This window comes from Bubalus kerabau, chromosome 3 (assembly GCF_029407905.1).
Source record: "Bubalus kerabau isolate K-KA32 ecotype Philippines breed swamp buffalo chromosome 3, PCC_UOA_SB_1v2, whole genome shotgun sequence".
Lineage (NCBI taxonomy): Eukaryota > Metazoa > Chordata > Mammalia > Artiodactyla > Bovidae > Bubalus > Bubalus kerabau.
Genome location: NC_073626.1, coordinates 76,182,181 through 76,198,110, shown reverse-complemented (window position 1 = coordinate 76,198,110; position 15,930 = coordinate 76,182,181). Strand labels below are relative to the sequence as shown.

The 15,930-nt window shown below is 37.4% G+C and overlaps 1 protein-coding gene across 1 annotated transcript in view; it reads right to left on the bottom strand.

Moving 5' to 3' along the window:
• The window catches only part of OLA1 (Obg like ATPase 1), a 163,933-nt gene that overhangs the window by 43,873 nt on the left and 104,130 nt on the right, over positions 1-15,930 (bottom strand). The window contains exons 6-7 of the mRNA XM_055572192.1: positions 2,365-2,445; positions 1,958-2,055 (exon numbers count right to left, since the gene is read on the bottom strand). Coding sequence (XP_055428167.1) covers positions 1,958-2,055; positions 2,365-2,445 — 179 coding nt within the window. The remainder of the gene's footprint in view (positions 1-1,957; positions 2,056-2,364; positions 2,446-15,930) is intronic.

The following is a 15,930-nucleotide window of genomic DNA, read 5'->3' as shown; positions in this document are numbered from 1 at the left end:
ATTTAAAGCTGTAGCAGAGTGGCTGAATGAAAGGAAAATGGCAATCTTTCTGGCTCCAGTAGATGCCATTCCCTATCACACAATGTTTCCCACTCATAAATACATGACAAATACTTCCTCAATCATTTTTTACGAGCAGGGATGCACAGGGGGTAGTCAATGGCTAGCTTGAGGGAAAATAGGAACAGCAGGCGGCAGAAACTGTACAGAAAATGGCTATGTGGTAAATTCTCTTCTGGAACATCACTCAGTTACCCAGTCTTTGATCTTTCAGCTACAATTACACTAACTTCCACAAGATCTGACCCCCCACCCCCCAACAACCTCCACCAAACACACATACTCCCCAAACCAGATCATTAGTTACACATAAAATTCAAAATTTGGTTTTATAAATAGGATCATCCATACCTCTACATTTTTATAAATTAAAATTTGCTATTTAGACAAGAGTTTACTTTCAATTGGCTATAACCATATCATCATCACAACTGGTCTCACAAAAAACATGGGGTGTCTGGCGACAGCTAAATCACAGACTGGCGTCTCCCAAGCAGTCTGTCTACCATTAGGGTCTGGGAAATGGTATTTACTATACAATTAGAGCCAGGGAGTTCTACCTGTAATCATCCAAATACAGGTGTGAGAAGCCCCTTTGGGCAAGGAAACTGACTCATCCCTTTTCATGTAAACTTTGGTGTCTGTATCGTTTCACCGAGCCTCAGGAAACCTTAACATTCGCACTACAATGAGATTTATTAACTGAAGTCAAATAATACATTTTAAAATTCCTTCCCAAAGGTAACAATTTTTAACATATTAATCATGAAATCTGTAAGAATTGTATATAAGAAATAAGACAGAACTATTTATTTTAAAGTTAATTATCTATTGGAGGATACGGACCAGTCAGACCATGTCAGGTTCATGCTTTCTAGAACATTACCAATAAAGAGGCCAAATTCAGTTTCCTATCAGGAGCACAAACTGTCTTACAGTAATATCAAGAGGGCATTTTTAGTTGCAGTAATTTCACAGAATTTATTCTAATGATTTATTGGAGTTAACCATCTGACATTAATTATTGTTTTGGCTTCCAGTCTATGAATGTTTATTTTTCAGTTTAAAGCTTCTCACTCTTTGATATCATATGGAAATGAGAATTTTTAATGGAAAATTGAAACCATGTGCATCTAAGTACTTAATGAAGTACAGGGAAAAAAACGACAATATATTTTAGGAGAATTCAGATATTTTGCTTTGGATAGCTTTGGCTTGTAGGCTTAACAGCATAAAATACTGAGACTCCAGTGAGTACTATGCCAAATGTGTACATGCCCTTATATTACATGAACATATGATTTTTTGAAGCTACAAGTGAACAAAAAGGAAAACTTGCACATTTTGGTTACATGTCAAAAATGACAATCAATACATGAGTGCATCATTTTTACATTTGTATGTTTTAAACAAATACCTGATCTTTCCTTCCACCGTACAGTATTTTTAATTAAAAAAAATGTTTTTAAAGCATTCAATCTGGATTTTAAAACTTATGTCCAGCTATGATCCCAAGCAGGTATTTTAAAGTCATATAAAACATCAACAAAGTTAAAATACCCTAGATTAAAAAGTTTTATTGCTCTAACTACATTTATTCTCATTTTGCAAAGGAAAAAACATCAATGTCTATTCAATTTAAGTTTGATAATTAAATATGTATACTTCAATACTGCCTAATGTAATTCCTTTTTTTCCCCCCTTAAGTTCTCTCAGTGTAAATCATTCGGAGACTCATCTCAAAATGTTAACAGGCAAAGCTTTCCCATCCATTTTAAAGTTTTTAATAATAAGGAGAAATGTATTAAAATCAAACATAGCAGTAAGTACATATGTGTGTGTTTGTATGTGTATAGATATGATATATAAGGGTATATCTGGACAGAAAAAAACTTACCATTTGTTTTTCTTTCTAATGTAGTCTTTTTCGGAAAGATTAACCAAGTAGACCATTGGTTTTGAAGTCAGAAATAAGTGTTTATTCAATACTTCAATCTAAAGTGGGAGACAGAAAAAGAATCCTTTTTAAAAGTTGAGTAAATAAAGTCATTGAAGAACTTGAAAGAAAATTATATTTAAACAAGTAGCCATTTTTATTTTTATAGATTTTGTTTCTTAAAGATTAGTTGTCATGAAATAACAGGAGTAGAGAAAAAGAAAAACGTAACAAGTTTGGGAATAAGAAATCATTGAGAGAAATAAAAGTTTTACTAGGCAGAATAATAAGTGAAAAATAATGACAACTTTAACTTGTTCTCTAAGAAATCAAAGGTAATAATAGATGACATCATATTTATAACTTACCTCTTTGTCATTCCAATCATGATAGAATCGAACAGGTTTCTTTTGATCTATAACCCAGGATTTGACTTTGCACATTATGTCCTATATACAATTGGAAAAAAAGTAAATACAAGATGAATACTAAGCATTTAGACACTAAGTATTAAAAGTTTTCAAACCCTCAAAATAAAAACAAAGTCAACTTTTTTTATGAAAAGAGAACTGAGTCACACAAATCATTTTCAATATCTCATTAAAAAACCAAATAGCAATGAAACTATGTGGCATTAACATTTTAACATGTGAAATGTGGAGTACTAGCAAAGTCAGTAATAATCTTTAAAATTTCAAGACAATTAAAACACACCAAAGTCTACAAGAGTTAATAACATTTCAATTCTATTGAGTGATGTTAATTGCAAGATAAACATGTTATTAATTAGGAAATGGGGGGATACTGGAAAAATACTGAATCATAATTTTTCCTTAAAAAGAAAAACAAAATAGATGAAATTGAGCCCATTATTGATGATCTAGCCTCCAAAATATTAAATCAGCTGACCAAAACCCTTTTTATTCTGAATTAATTTTTTGCCGACACCTTCTCCCTGCCCACTTCTCCTGTCCCTGGCTCCAAACCCCCAGCCTCCCACAACCTGCCAAAGCCTCCATTACACAATGGCAAGAGCCCTGCACTGGTGACCTCCAACCAGCTGCATTCACTTTCAGAACATCTCTCTCTGCTGGAAATCTAAAGGCCTTTTAGTTAGCAAGCTAGTGTGCATTCAGAAGGAGTAACTGCAGGAAGAGCCCAATGTGCTTTGTTTCTCTGGCCTTTCTTCACAGAAAGATTAATCATCTGTGAAATGGAAACGGCAAACAGCAAGTGACACAAACTGAACCCTTCAAGCCTTTCCTCATCAGTTTTGTGGTTCTGAATCTAAAAGCTGCGTGTGGCAAGGTTCTCCTTACAGGCAGGTGTTAATAAAAGGCTCTTGGGTCTGAAAGGTCAAACTTAGCTCTTCCAGAAGAAGTGCGTTTGAGAGTCATCTGTTTTTTGTTGTTGTTGTTAAAGGTAACTTATGAGTATGTTTAAATATGCATTTCTCAAATTTTATTGTAATATACAATTATTAGTAATAGAGGTCTTAGATTTTCATTGATATGTTACTTTATCATAAATCAGTGAGTCTTCTATAAATATCTACTTATTAAATTACCTCAATATTTAGTACACCTTCCTTCCAAATCTTGCTGTTACCAACAGGAAAAATAAGGCAAAAGCTCTATATCCTTAGATCCTGATTTGAAACCCTCCAGGAAAAAGACTTCCCACAGACTTTAACAAGGAAGGGGCAAGCTAAAAACTTTTAATGAAATCTAACATGTTCTGCTTAAGAATAATCACTTTTACTCTTCTATAACTGAATTTCACTCATAAATGTTTAAAAGTGGCTAATGTAACACCATTTCCTACAAGAAGATCAAAGTGCTATATTACAAATGCATTATGATTAAAAAAGCCCTGTGCAGCCTTGCTATTAACTGTTCTTTAAACCCTAAAAGGCTTCCCATAGATCTCACTTGGCACTGCGTATACAACCTTTGACAAGTAATGTAGACCATTTTTATTCATTGCCTAAAATTGTAGGCAATTATGTGCGTCACACTGGCCACCTGCAAATTCTGAATGCCTGCTCCAGTTGTCAGTGCAAAAAACTAATGTCGGAGGGGATTAATCTAGGGGGAGAGAGTCCTCTTTAATGGCTCCAGCAGGTGAAATGGCCCAGCTGGTTACTATGATGAGTGGCCAGAACAGCTTATGTAGAGACATGCAACAAGATTATACAAAAGAAGGAGAAAACAGTGGTACCATCTTATATTTGGCTCTATTAGTTTTTTTTTTCAATTAAAAAAAGGAGAAGAAAACAGACAAAGGAAAGCCAAACCAAAAATAAGGAAGGAAATTAAATCTTAATCATATAAAAAGTGTAAAATACTTTCGAAACCATAAATATTTTTATGAATCCAAAGGGTCTCAATAAATGCTGATTGCTAGTGAAGGAATTTCAGAATTTCGCTTGCATTTTTAATTAACTGGACCATGACTTCAGACATAGAGATCTTATCATGAAATCTTTTTCGCACTAGTTTTTTTTCCTCCTTCTCACTAACATATCATATTATAAATAAGGAGCACTCACAGTTTAGATAAAGAAAATTAACTCATAATTTAAGTTCTAAAGCAGTATATTCACTAAAGCCACGTACAAATCTTCTTAGAAAAATTTATAGATTATAACCAAGTTTTTAAACAGTTGAATGTAAAAATACTTAAAGATTTAAAATATTTATTTTAAACTCAACACTCTCTTAAATATCCCCACAAAAGATTTAACAGCCAAGAAAAGACACCTTAGATTACTAAGATGTCAGTTTTACTTAAGACAAATCAAAAATAGATTGCTCTCAGATGAGATTATCTTATGTAAATGATCATTACATGATATAGTACCAAACTGCATAGTTCTTACAGTAAAAATTAATTTTTAGTTTTAGCAAAATTAAAGATGTTATGTTCCTTATCTGACAAACTTCTGATCAAATGAAAGAAAACATTTGGACTTCTGTGCATAAAATATTTAATGGATTGACTGAATTTTTTCTTATGCTTGAATATATACACAGATATAGTAATAATTATGTTTAGAACAATATTCCTTTAACTGAATGCAGTTAACTGAAAAAGTAATCTATAAGAATACATACTTAACCTACTTTTAACAAATTAGACCACAATAAAAACATTAAATAAAAAAACTAATGCTTGATGCATCAGAAGTTACTTTATAATTTTGTATTTCTTTAGTTAACATCGTTACATGGAAATACAGATGTAGGAAGAGGGCAGTTCTGATAACCTTAACAAATTCCTCATTTTCAAAATAAATTCTGTACATGATGAAGATTATGCAAAAATTCCTAGTCATTTGAATTTTTTTGGTTATATGGCAAAAACATGAGTATACTAACTTGAGGTAACCATTTAATGCTTAAATTCAGGAATAAATCCTAGATCCACCACTCACCCATCTATAACCTATTACTTCATTGATAAATTGCAGATAAAGATGCTATCTACCTTCTGGGGGTTGTTATAAAGTTCAAAATGCATATAAGGTGTTTAGTATATGTCTTGGCAGAGTAAGTTCTCAAGAAATGTGAGTTGTCATTGCTATTACGATTATTGAAAAATACTAATGATCTACAAAATGGCAATACAGTCTCTTGGGTACTCCTTTAAAGCAAACATCTTCTCCAACTGGAATAATTGCTCATTAGTCCTTTTCTTAAATTTCTGATGATTACCAATAATACTGGTTTTCTTAGTGAAATATCAATTCAGGGTTCTAGTCTTAACATTCTATAAGGACTAGCTTTTGCTGATCTATGCTTTAACTACCAAAAAAACAATCCAAATTCACCTTGAACATTTTGCTGTTCTGCCCTGACTCTTCTTATTAACAATAGCCTCATATTTACACTTCAGAAATGTTCTATGTTTTTGGTGTAGTTTATTACTGTCATTGTTAATAGCAGTTGTAATATATTTAGACTCGGAAAGGACGTGTGACTTGCCTAAATTCTGATTGCCAGTGAGGGGCAGACCTGAGATTCAGATTCAGGTCTAAGTGACTCAAAAACTCACTTTCTGTCCAACCACCCTAGCTTGTTGTCTTCCTTGGAAGTGGATGTGTTAGTCACTCAGTCGTGTCCGACTCTTGTGACCCCATGTATTGCAGCCCGCCAGGCTCCTCTGTCCATGGAATTCTCTGTAATTACTCCTTGGTTAGCCTAGGCATTCCAAGGCTGTTATTCAATGTCCTCATCCTCATTCCATTGTCATCAGGAAAATTCAATATTCTTACTAGTTGGTTACAATATCTGATTGTCAATCCATGTACCACAAAAATAGTATTTTCTTTGCAGACACTACCATAACCTATGGACAGAGGAGCCTGGCAGGCTATATAGTCCATGGGGTCGCAAAGAATCGGACATGACTTAGCAACTGAACACCATAACCAAGTTATGTTATATAACCCATAACTAGATTTTTCCAACTACTTGACTTCTCTATTTTGTATTCTTTAGTTCCCAAAGCAGAAATTATTAGTTCATGATCCATAAATGGAATTCAGGAATTTCCTAATATCCTGAAATTGTATTAAAGTTCTATGTTTATGTACCTTTGAAGGATAACGCCACACATCTTCCAAATGCTTTTAAAAAGGATTCACAATCCAAAAATCCAAGAACCATGGTTATGAGTGACTCCATGGCAATGTTCCAAGGCCCCAACAACAGTCAATGAAGTATATGTTCTAGGTTCATGGACTCCCAGATTTGCAGTCCGAGACACTGACCTAAAACTTGCTTCAGCCAGACTCTGCACTCAAAATTCATCTATTCTTATCAAAACCATCCTGATTAAAATTTTAGCCACTATAAAGTTTATCTAACACAATTACAATTAAAATCATAATAGGGTTGTTGGAGAACATTACAAATTAAATATATCATTATTCTAGAAAATGAACTGCTTTAGAGGTAAGTTTTGGGCTTCCCTGGTAGCTCAGATGGTAAAGAATCCGCCTGTAATGTGGGAGACCTGGGTTTGATCCCTGGGTTCTGAAGATCCCCTGGAGGAGGGCATGGCAACCCACTCCAGTTTTCTTGCCTGGAGAATCCCAAGGACAGAGGAGCCTGGCAGGCTACAGTCCATGGGATCGCAAAGAGTTGGAATGACTGAGCGACTAAGCACAGCACAGAGAAAAATAAGTATTAAAAGTTAGTTTTACTATATATTTAAATAAATCATAAAGCTACAATAATTAGAACAGTTTGATACTAGCACAAAAAGAGAGGTAAAGATTAAAAACAACCTAAAACATATTAATTGGAGATTTATTAACAAATTATGGGATATTTATAGAACAGTTTTCATGCAAGGAAAAATGTTCAAAATACACTGCTAAGTTAAAAAAAAAGGCAGATTTAGAACAAAGGAAACAAATTAAGAATATGGATATTACTGTCAAACAGATTTGGGCTCAAGTCTTGGTTCTGCCACTTTCTAGCTGTGTAGCTTAGGGACAGCTATTGAACCTGAACCTGTTTGTTTCTGTAAAATTGGGATAGTAATGCCAATTCAACATACGATGATTATGAGGATTAAATGAGAAAATGAATGTAAAGGTCAGATGTGCCCATGGGCCTCTGATATGCGAATACCCCATCTGCCTACCCAGCCCCCATGACCTGTTGGACGGCAGATCCTCACAAAGCATGTGTGTGTGTGTATGTATGTGTGTGAGTGAGAGCTCCTGAGGTGGGGGAAGGTCTGGACATCATGGAGCAGAACTGACTCAGGACAGAGAAAGGGGCCAGAGGTTAGCACAGCCGGGAGGACCCCAACTTACAAGCACGCAATAAACATTCCATAGATATTAAGTATTATTATTTATGGCAAAATGGCATAATGTGATTCCATTTGTGGTTCTGAAACTATATATAATACATATAAATAAATGTACTCATAAAATGAAACTGGATAGATGTCTTATCAAACTGGTAGCAACTGAAATCTGGAAGATTGGATTCCAGAGAGATTTTCCTTTTCTGCCTTCTTTTTAAAAACTACAGTGATATTTTATTTATTTTTAACCAATAAATGCTATCTTTAAAACTGGGGGGAAAAAATAAAGGTATATTTACAGGGTGAAGGGGAAGGGAGGACTTGATCTATTCTCTGCTCACCCTCTGTAAGCCTCAAATTTGATGGCTAACTAGATAGCTTTGGGGAGAAGGCAATGGCATCCCACTCCAGTACTCCTGCCTGGAAAATCCCATGGATGGAGGAGCCTGGTAGGCTGCAGTCCATGGGGTCGCTAAGAGTCAGACATGACTGAGCGACTTCACTTTCACTTTTCACTTTCATGCATTGGAGAAGGAAATGGCAACCCACTCCAGTGTTCTTGCCTGGAAAATCCCAGGGATGGGGGAGCCTGGTGGGCTGCCGTCTATGGGGTCGCACAGAGTCGGACACGACTGAAGACTTAGTAGCACCAGCAGCAGATAGCTTTGGCAGTTTATCAAGGTGACTCACACTTGCTGCCGCTGCTGATAAGTTATGTCAGTTGTGTCCGACTCTGTGCGACCCCAGAGACGGCAGCCCACCAGGCTCCCCTGTCCCTAGGATTCTCCAAACAAGAACACTGGAGTGGGTTGCCATTTCCTCTTTCAATATATGAAAGTGAAAAGTGAAAGTGAAGTCGTGTCCAACTCTTAGCGACCTCATGGACTGTAGCCTACCAGGCTCCTCCATCCATGGGATTTGCCAGGCAAGAGTACTGGAATGTGTTGCCATTGCCTTCTCCGGCTTTTACTCTGCAATAATTACAGCTTCCAAGCCTGGCACTTCTCTCTAGCCAAACCCAGTACCCTAAAACCTGAGGCTAATAACCAGATGAGCTGACCTATGCTGGTTTGGTGGGTTTAACACATATAGCCAACAATGCACTCAGACCAAAAGAATGGGGGGCAAGGCCTCCAGCTCAAAGTAGTCTGGCTAGAAGTCCACTAACACAGGTTCCTCCTGCTCCAATCAAGCATTCCCTTTAAACATCCCAAACTGAGGAATGTCCAATCTACACTTTCATCATGAAATAGAATGCTACCATATTCTAAGTTGAAATTTAGCATCTGCTTGAATCACAGTAATCCAAGTCCATGCCCTAACCAGTAATGCTGAAGAAGCTGAAGTTGAATGGTTCTATGAAGACCTAAAAGACCTTCTAGAACTAACACACCAAAAAGATGTCCTTCTCATTATAGGGGACTGGAAAGCAAAAGTAGGAAGTCAAGAAACACCTGGAGTAACAGGCAAATTAAGCCTTGGAGTACAGAATGAAGCAGGGCAAAGGCTAATAGAGTTCTGCCAAGAGAACACACTGGTCATAGCAAACTCCCTCTTCCAACAACACAAGAGAAGACTCTACACATAGACATCACCAGATGGTCAACACCGAAATCAGACTGATTATATTCTCTGTAGCCAAAGATGGAGAAGCTCTATACAGTCAGCAAAAACAAGACCGGGATCTGACTGTGGCTCAGATCATGAACTCCTTATTGCCAAATTCAGACTTAAATTGAAGAAAGTGGGGAAAACCACTAGACCATTCAGGTATGACCTAAATCAAATCCCTTATGACTATACAGTGGAAGTGAGAAATAAATTTGGGGGATTAGACCTGACAGAGTGCCTGATGAACTAAGGATGGAGGTTCAAGACATTGTATAGGAGAATGTATAGGAGGAATCAAGACCATCACCAAGAAAAAGAAATGAAAAAAAGCAAAAAGGCTGTCTGAGGAGGCCTTACAAATAGCTGTGAAAAGAAGAGAAGTGAAAAGCAAAGGAGAAAAGGAAAGATAAACCCATTTGAATGCAGAGTTCAAAAGAATAGCAAGGAGAGATAAGAAAAACTTCCTCAGCGATCAATGCAAAGAAATAGAGGAAAACAATAGAATAGGAAAGACTAGAGATCTCCAAGAAAATTAGAGATAGCAAGGGAACATTTCATGCAAAGATGGGCTCAATAAAGGACAGAAATGGTATGGACCTAACAGAAGCAGAAGATATTAAGAAGAGGTGGCAAGAATACACAGAAGAACTGTACAAAAAAGATCTTCACGACCCAGATAATCATGATGGTGTGATCACTCACACTCACCTAGAGCCAGACATCGTGGAATGTGAAGTCAAGTGGGCCTTAGGAAGCATCACTATGAACAGAGCTAGAGGAGGTGATGGAATTCCAGTTGAGCTATTTCAAATCCTGAAAGATGATGCTGTTAAAGTGCTACACTCAATATGTCAGCAAATTTGGAAAACTCAGCAGTGGCCACAGGACTGGAAAAGGTCAGTTTTTATTCCAATCCCAAAGAAAGGCAATGCCAAAGACTGCTCAAACTACCGCATAATTGCACTCATCTCTCACGCTAGTAAAGTAATGCTCAAAATTCTCCAAGCCAGGCTTCAGCAATACGTGAACCATGAACTTCCAGATGTTCAAGCTGGTTTTAGAAAAGGCAGAGGAACCAGAGATCAAATTGCCAACATCCACTGGATCATGGAAAAAGCAAGAGAGTTTCAGAAAAACATCTATTTCTGCTTTATTGACTATGCCAAAGCCTTTGACTGTGTGGATCACAATAAACTATGGAAAATTCTGAAGAAGATGGGAATACCAGACCACACTGATCTGCCTCTTGAGAAACCTATATGCAGATCAGGAAGCAACAGTTAGAACTGGACATGAAACAACAGACTGGTTCCAAATAGGAAAAGGAGTACATCAAGGCTGTATACTGTCACCCTGCTTATTTAACTTATATGCAGAGTACATCATGAGAAACGCTGGGCTGGATGAAGCACAAGCTGGAATCAAGATTGCGAGGAGAAATATCAATAACCTCAGATATGCAGATGACACCACCCTTATGGCTGAAAGTGAAGAAGAACTGAAGAGCCTTTTGATGAAAGTGAAAGAGGAGAGTGAAAAAGTTGGCTTAAAGCTCAACATCCAGAAAACTAAGATCATGGCAGCTGGTCCCATCATTTCAAGGCAAACAGATGGGGAAACAGTGGCTGACTTTATTTTGGGGGGCTCCAAAATCACTGCAGATGGTGACTGCAGCCATGAAATTAAAAGACGCTTACTCCTTGGAAGGAAAGTTATGACCAACCTAGACAGCATATTGAAAAGCAGAGATATTATGTTGTCAACAAAGGTCCATCTAGTCAAAGCTATGGTTTTTCCAGTAGTCATAAATGGATGTGAGAGTTGGACTATAAAGAAAGCTGAGTGCCAAAGAATTGATGCTTTTGAACTGTGGTGTTGGAGAAGACTCTTGCGAGTCCCTTGGACTGCAAGGAGATCCAACCAGTCCATTCTAAAGGAGATCAGTCCTGCGTGTTCATTGGAAGGACTGATGTTGAAGCTGAAACTCCAATACTTTGGCCACCTGATGCGAAGAGCTGACTCATTTGAAAAGACCCTGATGCTGGGAAAGATTGAGGGCAGGAGGAGAAGAGGATGACAGAGGATGAGATGGTTGGATGGCATCATCAATTCAATGGATATGGGTTTGGGTGGACTCCGGGAATTGGTGATGGACAGGAAGGGCTGGCATGCTGCAGTCCATGGGGTTGCAAATAGTCGGACAGGACTGAGCAACTGAACTGAGTCAGAATATTGAGCATTTGTTGCTCTACTAGATGAATGCTGCTAAGGGGTGCGGAATGTTCTCCAAGACTTAAAATGATAGATTAACTCTAGCAATAACCTGCTACAATGTACATTGGCAGATGTTTGTTTTCAGTTATGTGATTCACTTAAGCAAATAGTGTAAACTTAAAACAGCAATGTCCCTGAACCCTGTTGACTATATTCCTGAACCCTGTTGACTGTAAAGTGGCAACCTGGATGGAAACCAATTCATTTTTGAGGTACAGATCTCAGCAGAAGATTTGACCATTACTAGGAAGACAACATGAAGAAGGCAATGGCCACCCACTCCAGTACTCTTGCCTGGAAAATCCCATGGACGGAAGAGCCTGGTAGGCTGCAGTCCATGGGGTCGCTAAGAGTCGGACACGACTGAACGACTTCACTTTCACTTTTCCCTTTCATGCATTGGAGAGGGAAATGGCAACCCACTCCAGTGTTCTTGCCTGGAGAATCCCAGGGATGGCGGAGTCTGGTGGGCTGCTGTCTATGGGGTCGCACAGAGTCGGACACAACTGAAGTGACTTAGCAGCAGCAGCAGCACCAGGAAGACAACAGGGCTTCCCTGGTGGCTCAGATGGTAAAAGAATCTGCCTACAACACAGGAAACCTGAGTTCAATCCCTGGGTTGGGGAGATCCTCTGGAGAAAGGAACAGCTACCCAATCCAGTATTCTTGCCTGGAAAATTCCATGGACAGAGAAGCCTGGCAGGCTGCAGTACATGGGGTCGCAAAAAGTTGGACATGACTGAGCGACTAACCCTTTCACTGTTCACAAAGATGGCAACTACTCCTATGATTCCCGTAAATTAGTCGGAATGGATTTTACCATGTTCAAGGAAAGACAAAGGGAACAGGAAAAGCCTACAAATCTGATTTTAATGAAAAGGCTACTGAATAAGGAGAGTCATAAAGGAAGAGGAAAACAATCACATACCATCAATACCCTCTTAATGAATCATTTTGCATACTTGGCAGAATGCAAAAAGATAGAGCATCTATGAAATAGAAGCATGAGGCCATAAAGAGAGAATAGTGTGAGGTTAGAAAAAATGGAAAAGATGTCAAGAGTGCTGATGAACTAAGATAGATTTTTAAGGAAGCCAAAATCAAAGTAGGAAAATAAAAATCCAAATTGAAGATTCACCTTATATGGCAGAATATAATCAGTGGCTTGGAGGCCAAACTTGAACAGGGGTTATACTGAAGTATAACATAAACTCAGTGTAACATACATAAGTGTACAGCTTGATGAAGTATCACAGAATAAGCAGATGCATGTAACTACCAACTGATCAACACAGAATATTATTAGCAATGCAGTCACCATGTTCCCCTCCTCTCCAGAGATAATCACTTCCTGGCTTTTTTGCACCACAAGCTGGCTCATTATTAAAATTTATGAAAATAAAATCATACAGTAAGTATTGTTTGGGTCCAGCTTCTTTCCTTCAACATTGTTTGTGAAATTCATCCACACTGTTAAATAAGCTGTGGTGTGTTTTTTCTTTGCCACGTAATATTCCATCATAGGAATATAACCTCAATTTATCTATAGTATTGATAGACACTTCGGTTATTTATACTTTAAACCTCTTACAATAAAGCTGGTATAAACATTCTTGTAAAGGCATTTTAGTAAATTTACGCATGCATTTCTCTTGAGCATATACCTAAGACAGTTTTAGGTCACAGGTTTACTCTAACTTAGTATACATTGCTAATCAGTTTTCAGAAGCAGATGTACTAATTTACACTCACATCAACACTGTCTGAGAATTTCATTTGCTTCTCATTTCCTCCAACACTCAGACTGTCAATTTTCTTATGGTAAAAGTGTGAAAGCGTTAGTCACTCAGTTGTGTCCGACTCTTTGCAACCCCATGGACTGTATGGACTGTAGCTCACCAGGTTCCTCTGTCCATGTGATTCTCCAGGCAAGAATACTGGACTGGGTTGCCATGCCCTCCTCCAGGGGATCTTCCTGGCCCAGGGGTCTCACCCAAGTCTCTTGTATTTCCTGTAATGGCAAGCTTACCTTTTCAAATTCTGTTTAGTAAAAGTCCTAATTTTAATGTAGCCCACTTTAAAAATATTTTCCATTATGATTACTGCTTTTTGTTTCTGGTTTAAAAAAATATTTGTTTATTCCATGGTCATAAAATATTCTATGTTATATCAATATTATAGATGCTTTATTCTATAAATTTCACCTTTTACTCTGTAAACTTCACCTTTTGAGTGTAGTGTGAGGTGGGTGAGAACTTATTTTCTCTCCCACAAAGATATCCAACTGTCCTAACACTATTTCTTTTTTTCTTTTTAATTGATTTATTTTTGGCTATGCAGGGTCTTTGTTGTTGCACGGATATTTCTCTCGTTGCAGAGAGTGGGGCTAGTCTCTAATTGCAGTGCGTGGGCGTCTCTTGTTGTGGAGAACAGGCTGTCGGGTGTTTGGGCTTCAGTAGTTGTAGCCTGTGGGTTCTAGAGCACAGGTTCAATAGTTGTGGCACAAAGGCTTAGTTGTTCCACAGCATGTGGGATTCTCCAGGACTAGGGACTGGACCTGGGTATCCTGCACTGGCAGGATATTCTTTACCACTGAGCCACCAGGGGAGGCCCCCAACACCACTTCTTAGGAAAAGTATTTCTCCATTACTCTGCAGTGCCATCTCTACCACAAATTGAAGTATATTTGTGTCTGTATACCCATTCTCTTCCATTGGTCAATTTGTCTATTGTTGCCTGTCTTAATCACTGCAGATTTGTACTAGTCTTGATATAAGGTTGATGTGCACAAAGTCCTCCATCTTTGTTCTTTGAGATTGTTTTATTTGGTGACCTTTGCATTTCCATGTAAAATTTAGTTGTCAGTTTCTAAAACAACATGATATGACTTTGACTGGGATCTGTTGAATCTACAGATCAATTTTAGAGAGATATGACATCTTTAAAATATCAAGTCCTTCAATCAAAACAAAACTGGTATAACCTTCCATTCACTCATTTATTTCTCTAAATAAAGGCTTTATAGTTTTTGTGTAGAAACTTTAGTATGACTTCCATGAGATGGAGAAGTCTCTTAAGAGTCCCTTGAACTTCAGGATCAAACCAGTCAATCCTAAAGGAGATCAGTCCTGAATATTTATTGGAAGGACTGATGCTGAGGCTGAAGCTCCAATATTTTGGCCACCTAATGTGAAGAACTGACTCATTTGAAAAGATCCTGATGCTGGGAAAGATTGAGGGCAGGAGGAGAAGGGGATGACAGAGGATGAGATGGTTGGAAGGCATCACCAACTCAGTGGACATGGATTTGGGTGGACTCGGGGAGTTGGTGATGGACAGGGAGGCCTGGCGTGCAAAGAGTTGGACACTACTGAGCAACTGAACTAAACTGATCTGAATTTTTAAAATGTCACTACAACTAGCATCTTTTTAAAAACATTTCAAGTTCTGTATTATGAAATATGTCATTTTTTATATTGACCTTACATTCAACAATCCAGATGACTTCATATACTAATTCCAATGGTTTATATCCCCAATTCTGTCATGTTCTCTAAACACATGGCATGCTGTCTGTGAGTAATAATCACTTTTATCTAATACAAGACTGAATAGAAGCAGTGACTGGTTTTGTTCCCGATACAAGGGGGAAAGCTTTCAGTATTTCATCATTAAGTATAACTGGTTATGTATGTTTCTTTTTTGTAAATACCCTTTCTCAGGTTAAGGAGATTACCCTCTAGAGGTCTTTTTTTTCTTTTTTTTAAATCATGAGCAGTCAAATATTGTCAAATCCTTTTTTCAATGTTTAAAGACAATCGTGATTTTTCTCCTTTATTCTGTTAATCTTTAATATCAACCTGCTTTGGATTCCTAGAATTTGTCATATCTAATTATTGTTAATATCTATTACTAGATTCAGTCTGTTAATATTTTTATTTAAGATTGTGCATTTATATTCATGAAAGAGATTTGTCTTTAACTTTTCTTTCTTATATTGTATGGTTTGGGTATCAGGATTCTTCTGACCTCATAAAACCAGTTAGTTTTCTCTCTTTTACTATTATCTGGAAGAATGTGTGTGAGACTTCATTGTGTAGAGAAGTCACCTGGGCCAGAGTTTTCTTTAAATAGGGTTTTAAATTATGAGTTCAATTTCTTCACTAGATACAGGACTAATGAGATTTTTATTTCTCTTTACATTAACTTTGTGAAGTAGTCTT